We start from the raw sequence: 9,774 nt of genomic DNA on the forward strand, positions 1-9,774 counted from the left end.
TGGACTGATCAACACAAAGCAGATGAGCCTCGGGAAACAGGTCAGCCCAATGCTCATAAATAAGCATTTCTATGAACTCTGTTTACCTCCAAGTCCAAGTCCTAACTTGCTGCCACAATAGATTTCAACACGTAAGTCGGTACGCTTGCGCACACAAGTTTATTACAGAGTTGAAAAGAAGTCGGTCAAAGGGAAGAATTGCAAATCCCTTTGTGTGTGCGCTTTTTTCTAAATGGACAACAAAGACCTAACATAACTTGCTCAAACTCCCATTGTCGCTTTGTTACGAATATTGTAAAGGTGACTTTAAGGTGGCAAGATTCAGAGAATAAAATTTACTTTGCATAAAGATTGTTCACATCAACTATTTGCTTCACGATGGTGATGGTGATGAATAAATTTGTGCCAGTATAAGAGAACTACTCTAGTTTCATTTCCTATTTCCAAATATTTGTATAATTGTATTGGGAAGTAGCCGAAAACGTTTCAAACTATTTAGTTGTATATTGGGTAGTCGAAAAAGTCTTTTAGTATTTTGTTAATAGATGTCGTTGTAGTCGTATTTCTCCAGTGCTACCAACCACATGGTGTCATACCATATAGTGTTGGAAAGGTGAGATTTTAAGCTTCATTTAACCATAAAAAACTAAATTGAGGGAATTTGAAAAAAAGTTACAGCTGTTCAAAAATTAATGAAAATAATGAAGAAATTGCTATATTTTGAAATGTTTGTATGAAAAAGGAAAGAATGCCACGCAAGCCACAAATGAAACTTGCGAAGTTAACAGAGACGTTGCTGTATCAGTTCATGTAGCACAACGATGCTTCCCTCACTTCCATTCTGGAAATTTCGATGTAAAAGATGCACCTCGCTCTGGTCGACCTATCGTTGAAAAAGTCGATGAAACTATGGAAAAGATTGACCAGGACCATCACATATGAAGCCATGACATCGCTAAGGAATTTAACATTCATCATCAAACGGTTTTGAACCATTTAAAAAAGGCTGGCCACAAAAAGAAGCTCGATATTTGGGTATCACTTGGATTGTATGTGAAAAATTTAATGAACCGAATTAACATCTGCGATGCTTTGCTGAAACGAAATGAAATCAAATCATTTATGAAGCGATTGGTAACTGGAGATGAAAAGTGGATCAAATACGACAGTAATGTGCGAAAAAGATCATGGTCCAAGCGTGGTGAAGCTCAACAAATCGTCGCAAAGCCAGGATTGACGCTTCGAAAGATTATGCTGAGCGTCTGGTGGGATTGGAAAGGAATCATTCACTATGACTATGCTGCTCCAGCCTGGTCGAACGATTGATTCTACATTTTACTGTCAACAACTGATGTGATTAAAGCAAGCAATCGAAAAAAAACGATCAGAACTGATCAACAGAATGGGCTTTGTCTTCCATCAGGACAGCGCTAAACCACTTACGTTTTTGATGACTCGGCAAAAACTGGGAGAGCTTGGCTGGGAAGATTTGATGCATCCATCATTTAGTGCTGACCTTGCACCATCGGACTACCATTTGTTTCGGTCAATGCAGAACTCCCTTGATGAAGTAAAGTTCGCTTTCAGAGAAGCCTATTAAAATTACTTGTCGGAGTTTTACGGCGAGAAACCAGAAAAGGTTTACACTGATGGAATAACGTTTTTCGGAAAAATGGCAAATAGTGGTCGACCATTAAAGTTCAATGAGTTACAAATATAAAAAAAATAAAAATAAAGAAAAAAGAAAAAAGAAAGAAAGAAAAAGTTTGATTAAAAATACGAAAAGACTTTTTCGACTACCATATACCTATACAGTTGAACTTAAATAAATCGAACTCTTGAACTGCCAGTAGAAGTAAAATTTCATACAAATTTCCCTCCATAACTCGAAGTATTTCTAACTCGAAGTTTGTTTGTGGATTATGGTGTCGGTCGCTCAAAGATGAAAAACCTTCTAGAGTGATATAATAAAAATGAAAATTGCTGTCACGATCTTACGCAGATTTTGATGCCGCTGGCGACAAGGTTTACCAGAATATCCAAAAGTCAAAAAATCTTTGATCTTCATTATGCAAAAAAGTTATTTTCTATTCTTTAAATTTTCCCTTAATGCAAAAACAATATATGATATCAATCCTATGTTTACCGATTGCATTTTCCCCAAAAATACATCGCGAAAAAGTACATTTTTCGACCTTTGTGGGTGCTACCCCCCTTTAGTTAAACACAGCTGCAGATAGGCTTTGTAGATTATTTTTTATTTAACGTCGAAATAAATTAGAATAAAATTATTAACAATTCGTTGAGCGTTCACGCACTCGTCCATTTAAAATAGTCTTCGAAATTGGACACTTCTCTTCGAATTAATGATGGTAAGCAGGGGCGGCGTAGTGAGCCACTGGGGCAGCATAATGAGCTACGGGAGCAACGGTCTTGACCACAGCAGGGGCTGAGTAGTGAGCGACTGGAGCAGCGTAGTGAGCAACTGGAGCAGCGTAGTGGGCAACTGGGGCAACAGTCTTTACAACTGGAGCGACGGCAACAGCTTTAACGAGAGGTTCACGGTTCACGACGGCATTGAAACCGTTCACGGGATCAGAAGTGTATTGCACAGTGCGTTTGTAACCATCAGCATCAATCAGAGAGTATTCACCACGAACCACATCACCATCACGTTCCTCAACTTGGCTCTTGGAATCACCGGTAAGTTTGTCATCAACGCCATAAGAGAATTTGTATTGAGGATGAGGATCGTATTCCTCCGACTTCACCACAACCTTTTGAGCTACAGCCACAGGTGCTGCGTGCACAGCGACGGCTGGTGCGGCGTGGTATACTGGAGCAGCGGGTATGTAGCCAGCGCTGGCCGCGGCGACGAAAGCGAGTGCGAATACAAACTGCAAAAGCAAATTTGATTATTAACTTAATATAAACATATTTCTTATATATTGAGTTCCCGCTGCTTAACGGTTTTGTGATTGAACTTACCTTGAAAGCCATATCGTGATTATTAGTTGAGTTCCTTGCGAATGCGAAGACAAGAAGTGAATGATACATATCGGTCAATTCGCTGACACTTTTATAGTAGTGCAACGCTTTCATTTGGTCTTGAAAATTTGGTGTGAGTTTTTTGCTCTGCAATCTACATATTTCTGTTGCTAAAACCTGTTCAGCTGTAGTTAGTCAAAGGGCTAATATACTCTCCTTTTCCATTTTTATGTCGAAGCTACTTAGAGCTAATAAGTTGAAACTAATAACATTCAAATTAGACACACATATGTATGCATATATAAATCTGGAGATGTGCCCGTACATATGCATATATATATGTACATATACGCTCTTTTAAATATGAATACGAAAAAGTGTAATATTTGTATGGCAGCCATTTGCATAAAATTTTAAGTTTCCGCTATCAAATATAACCAATATATAACTATTTTATCACCAAAACTCAATTTTTTTTCAATATGAGTGGTTTCTATTATTTTGTTTTTCCTTCGTCTGCAAACTTATGAAATATTTTAAACACCGCCCATTTCCAGTGATCCCTCAAAAAAAGATACGTCCGCGTAGGCGAGATAACTCCTAAAATCCAAAATGGAAAAAATGGTTTTAGTTGAAACCTTAACATAGAACTTGAACGTAGGGGAAAAAACTGAAAAATGGATTTTTGGCAGACATTAAAAAAATGAAATTTTCACTGCAAATTTCGCCAATTTTTTTTTAATAGTTGTAACCGAAAAAAAATTCTTCTTCCAAATCGAGAAATCTTGCCAACCGACTTCAAAAACACAGTTTAGAGTAAAACACATTTAAAGTCGGCGCACTTAGCCTAGCTAGCCTCGAGCGCACAAGATCTCAAGGCTGCATCTCCGAAGCTATTACTCGGATCAACTTGATAATTTAGGACAATAATCTAGAGGTGTTAAAGAATTTAATAAGACAATAAAAAGAAATCGATTTTTTGAAACCCGTAAACCCATGTAACACCTTAAGTCGAGTCTTTATCAAGTATATATGTATGTATGTATGTAAGTTATGTTTTAGTAACATTTCAAGTTTGGCGACATCTAGCGAACCACTTATCAAAATCGAACAATTTTTCACAATTCATCAAGGTTATACCTTCAAAAGCTAGGCTTCTGGGCTTCCACAATTCGCACAATTAAGTCAGAAACTATTCCATCTAATTGAAGAGTTTTATAAGATTTTTTTTGTTTTAGAATTGATCGCTTTACATTTGCAATTATGCCATAGGTAAATTTTTCACCGAAATCAAAATTTTTGTAATCAATAAGTGCTCGCCGACAGACAGTGACGTCCCACAGAGCATCACCCTACAAAAATACCAGCTAAGTGAAGGAATAGAAGATCGTCAGTTGGCTAGTTAGGCGCACAGTTGTTACTAATGTAAACTCATTTATAACTAATTTATTTCACTGCAGGATTGCCGCTACATCAAACTGCAACAACATATTTAAGCATATATTTGTAATTTTATTAGTAAAACTTTCAATTAACACGGTTCACCTTAAGTCTCAATTTCTTATGTGTAGGTGTATAGTATGTGTGCACCTTCAAAGATACAGTTATTTTCATTGCTATAGCTGCATAGATAAACTAACGCACTGCAAAATGTATAAAAAGATTTTCAAAATCATATTTGGCATCATTCACTTCTTGCATTCGTTGTGACAAAGAACCAAGCACACGCTTAACACCGAAATTATTCAACACATTTCGAAAACATGGCATTCAAGGTAATTTTGCCAACCTGATCTAATTGTTTGCCAATATCAATAAAATGAATATTTCTCTTTGCAGTTTGTATTCGCATTCGCTTTCGTCGCTGTAGCTAGCGCTGGCTATCTACCCGCTGCTCCAGTTTACCACGCCGCACCAGCCGTCGCCGTGCACGCAGCACCTGTGGCTGTAGCCCAAAAAGTCGTTGTGAAATCGGAGGAATACGATCCTCATCCTCAATACAAATTCTCTTATGGCGTTGATGACAAACTCACCGGTGATTCCAAGAGCCAAGTGGAGGAACGTGATGGTGATGTGGTTCATGGTGAATACTCTCTGATTGATGCTGATGGTTACAAACGCACTGTTCAGTACTCTGCTGATCCCATCAATGGTTTCAACGCCGTCGTGAACCGTGAACCTCTCGTAAAAGCTGTTGCCGTCGCTCCAGTTGTTAAAACTGTTGCTCCAGTTGCCCACTACGCTGCTCCAGTTGCTCACTATGCCGCGCCAGTTACTCACTACTCAGCCCCCGCCGTAGTCAAGACTGTTGCCCCCGTAGCTCATTATGCTGCCCCAGTGGCTCACTACGCCGCTCCAGCTGCCCATTACACTTCTTATGCCGCTCCAGCAGTCGTCAAATACCACCATTAAAGCCTAAGAAGTGTTAAAAATTCGATTTGAAATGGGTGAATGTGTTATTTATGGAAATAATTTCCATTTGTTATTTAATATCGATATACATATGAATATGTACATATATTTATTTAACACCACAAATTTATTTAAATAAAAGGAAACCGATAAATTAAAAATAAATCGTTTTTAATGTTAGCGCAGCTAGAATTGTGTAAGTCCTACATATGTACTTATAGTATACTATACACCATACGAGGGTTGCTTTTTATATTACGAGATAAGAGTACAAAAACAAATATTGATAAACCAAAATCTGTTTATTGTTTTCTAAATATTCTCCATGAAGACCTATACACTTTTGTACGGGTTTAAACTAATTGTCGAAGTACTTTTGTCGCTCTGACTGAGCTACATATCTCAAAACATAGGTTCTGAACACATCAACCGCCTTTACAGGTGCCAAAAACGCGTTTTGTTTGCGATTGACCAAGTGTGTGGAATACAAGGTGAACAATTTGTTTTTAAAATTAAATGTTCATGCAATATTGAATGTATAGTGGTCTTCCAGAACATATGATTCTAGATTGCTTAACAATTCATAGAAGCAGACTCAAGGACCTAAGTTCCAGCAAGCTCTTGGAATTATTCAGACTGCTGGATCTTTGTTACCATATGTGATATAGGAGAGGGCGCAATAGGCTATAGGTCGCATTGCAAAGCCTTAATTTTTTATCTATCTCTGTTGGTATAGATCTATCTATCTATGCTGTTCTAACTAATGATATAATTGTCTCAATCCCACGATAGGTCACAAGACGATCTTGCAATATCAGATTGCGCACAGCATCAACAGTTTCCGAAACAACAACTGATTTTGGACGACCTTCACGAAATACGAGTGATCTGTTAATTCGATTGGATTCACCATACCATCGACGAACACTGACCCTTGATGGAGCTTCATCGACATAAATTTAATTATAATAAGTTCATCGATACTGAGTTAATCCACGCCAAAAGTTGTAAAAAATAATCTGGATTCTATTCCATTTTTAGCCAAGATGAATATTTTAAGCTACTGCAAATAGGGTTCATATGTCAAAACGTTCTAGATATATACATATGTGGGACATAAAAATGTCAAGCTCTACTATAATATGAATAACAAAGTTGTGATTTGCCAGATTGCAACACCAGCATTGTCCCGAAATATCAAAGGCAACCTACTTCATGTTATTGTGGTCTGACAAATGAGCTGTTCTAGGGGAGAAAAGAACGTGTACAAAATTTCAGAACGATATCTCAAAAATTAAGTGACTCGTTCGCAATATACAGGCAGACGAGCATGAATATATGACCTCAGCTCGTCATGCTGATCATTTATATATTTGGTCCAGATACCTGACCAGCATGCTTATCAGCGTAGCGTTTTACGATTTTGGCGTTCTGACCTGAGCTTTCTCGCTAGTACTGCTTTGCTTCTGTTCTGTGAGATTCTTTACGGATGGTTCAAGCCTTGGGGAGAAGGTTGGTGAAGGGGTTTACTGCCGGGTGCTCTCTATCAACTCCAGTTTCAGACTTCCTAACTATTGCAGTGTCTTCGAAGCTTTAAAAGTAGATCTGCTACTTCGGAGTGCAGCCTCCTTCAGAGAAGTGGTCACTTACTCAGGTAGCAGAACGGCGGTACTAGCCTTGAACTCATTTACAGTGCGTTCAGGGTTTGTAGAGGAGTGCCTTACCTCGCTATCAATAGCATTGAGTATCTTTGCGATAAGACTGGTATGGGTGCCGGGTCATAGCGTAATGGCAGGAAATTGTAAAGCTGATAAGCTTGCAAGGAAAGGTACCCTAGAACCGCTATCGGTAGAATGGGAGTGGATCGGTGCTCCCGTATCCTCTTGTGTTCGGCTACTAGATAGCTGGGCTTCGCGGAAGCTTGGCCAGCACCGAACCATCATCGGTACTTGCGCTGTCGCAAAAGTTTTTTGGCTCAAGATTGATCGCAGGAGATCTAGTGATCTGTTTGCCATCACTAAGGTAAGCCTTTCCCTAGTTGTGGGGCTTTTAACAGGCCATTGCTCTATTATCGTCCATGCTTTAAGGTTGGGAATCTTACTAGGCGTCGTTTGCAGAAGCTGTTTGGAAGAAGATGAGGTGGAAAAACTCAACCCTTGCTTATTGCCTGTCCCGCGTTTGGGAGGTCAAGTCTTAAACACTTGGGAGCGCATACGTTCAGACATCCCACCGAGCTTGCGGGAATGTAAATTAAATGTTTGTGCAAATTTGTATTGACTACTAAGCGTTTTGCCCATCTTTAAGTCCGAACACAAGAGTTCTTATATTCTATGGCTTCACAAAGGACTATACGTGCGATCATCGATCAGCAATCTAACCTAACCTAACTTATTAAATGTGTGTTTCCTTTAAAATGCGATTTTGAGCCTATCTGCTGTCTTACATTATTTCAAAGTTCAAAATTGTGCCAAATTTTCCCTAGACTTTATTTATCATATTATATAAAACTTTTTCAATCCCTAGATAAATTTTTCATCTTCAAGCAATATGTGAGATATACTCATTGAATTAATAGAAATACTCCGCTTGTCATATGTAATTTGGTGTTAAGCTTGCCTTAATCGGCGAGCTAAATACAAGGACCTCGGTCCCCTACCGTTCACTACATTAACATCTCAAATATTTCAAATACTGCACACTCCTCAAATTCTTGAATTTTGCGATGTTTTTTAATGTATGGTTCCGTCCAAATTTTACCCTTCAATATTTGTTATAAATTTAACCGTTACTAATTGTAGCAATATCAAACTGAACTGCTTCAAAAAATTCAAAAACATCTACACATGTTCGTATGTAGATATGTATGTATTTAATTATGAGTCAAGCATAAACTAATTCATATTTATAATATTTTCGCACGTCATTACCTTTGTATGCGAAATTTTGTAAATTTGTATCAAGCGTGCTGAATGCTTTGATAAAGTGAGCTGACCTGTCAAGGCACAATTATACAATTTTCGCTCCAATAAAAAATACGGACAGGTGTAGTATAAAATAGGCGACAAACTCTTGTTTTCTATCATTCACTTCTTGTATTCGTTGTGACAAAGAACCAACCACACTTCTCTAAAATGGCATTCAAGGTAATTTAGCGACTGCTTGAGATTAAAGCAACCTGATCCAATTGCTGCCAATAATATCAAATTTAATTTTTTCCTTTCCAGTTTGTATTCGCACTAGCTTTCGTCGCCGCGGCCAGCGCTGGCTATGTACCAGTTGCTCCAGTATACCACGCCGCACCTGCCGTCGCCGTGCACGCAGCACCTGTGGCTGTAGCCCAAAAGGTTGTTGTGAAATCGGAGGAATACGATCCTCATCCTCAATACAAATTCTCTTATGGCGTTGATGACAAACTTACCGGTGATTCCAAGAGCCAAGTGGAGGAACGTGATGGTGATGTGGTTCATGGTGAATACTCTCTCATTGATGCTGATGGTTACAAACGCACCGTCCAGTACACTTCGGATCCCGTGAACGGTTTCAACGCCGTCGTGAACCGTGAACCTCTCGTAAAAGCTGTTGCCGTCGCTCCAGTTGTAAAGACTGTTGCCCCAGTTGCCCACTACTCCGCTCCAGTTGCCCACTATGCTGCTCCTGCTGTTCACTACGCTGCTCCAGTTGCTCACTACTCAGCTCCTGCTGTGGTCAAGACTGTTGCTCCCGTAGCTCATTATGCTGCCCCAGTGGCTCACTACGCCGCACCAGCAGTCAATTACCATCACTAAAGACTATGAAGTCTTCGAATATTAGCCAATGAAATCAATAATTGTGAATGTATCTGTACTTGTTATTAATTTATGTATGCATGTTTATATCGATCAAAATTTTAAGTTAATAAATGATGTAATATAAAATCGTATCTTATTTCATTAATTTCATTAATTTCATCAATTTTATTTAACTATATTTTGAGCTAGGTTAGGTTAAGGCACTGATCATTGCATAAATGACAATGAAGGATCCAACTTCTACAATTTAAATCTCTGGTCCGTTGTAATAACAAAAGATAATTATGGATCATAAGGGCTTTTGTCCTCCCATGTATGCTTACTGGTCAATAAGAGCTACAAATGTGGCAAGATGAACCTTGTTAAGAGAAAATAGCTCAGTATGCGTCTACAGCTTCCTTAAAATCAGACACCTCTGCTTGAAGAATACTCTAGTGATCTGGTAGTCTGAAACTAAGCTGACATAGAGCTACTAACTTCCTCTCGAAGTTTCCCTGAACTTTAATCCATTTGTGAAAAAAAGAATTGTGTCTTTTCAACAGCGACTTCGTTCCTCCTACATACCTCTCGCCTGGCGATGTTTTTT

The 9,774-nt window shown here is 38.7% G+C and overlaps 2 protein-coding genes across 2 annotated transcripts; one reads left to right on the forward strand and one right to left on the reverse strand.

Annotated features, from left to right (window-relative positions):
• Positions 1-2,363: 2,363 nt before the first annotated feature.
• Positions 2,364-3,000, reverse strand: LOC120775736 (larval cuticle protein A2B-like). The gene is made up of 2 exons (XM_040106058.1): positions 2,989-3,000; positions 2,364-2,897 (listed from the first exon to the last, which is right to left on the reverse strand). Exons 1-2 carry the CDS (start codon positions 2,998-3,000, stop codon positions 2,364-2,366), a joined length of 546 nt encoding a protein of 181 aa, XP_039961992.1.
• Positions 3,001-4,751: 1,751 nt separating this feature from the next.
• LOC120775708 (cuticle protein 18.6-like) lies at positions 4,752-9,185 on the forward strand. Its single transcript, XM_040106023.1, has 3 exons — positions 4,752-4,763; positions 4,828-5,324; positions 8,678-9,185. The coding sequence occupies exons 1-3, from the start codon at positions 4,752-4,754 to the stop codon at positions 9,183-9,185; spliced, it is 1,017 nt and encodes a 338-aa protein (XP_039961957.1).
• Positions 9,186-9,774: the final 589 nt, after the last annotated feature.

This window comes from Bactrocera tryoni, chromosome 1 (assembly GCF_016617805.1).
Source record: "Bactrocera tryoni isolate S06 chromosome 1, CSIRO_BtryS06_freeze2, whole genome shotgun sequence".
In the NCBI taxonomy this organism is placed as follows: Eukaryota; Metazoa; Arthropoda; class Insecta; order Diptera; family Tephritidae; genus Bactrocera; species Bactrocera tryoni.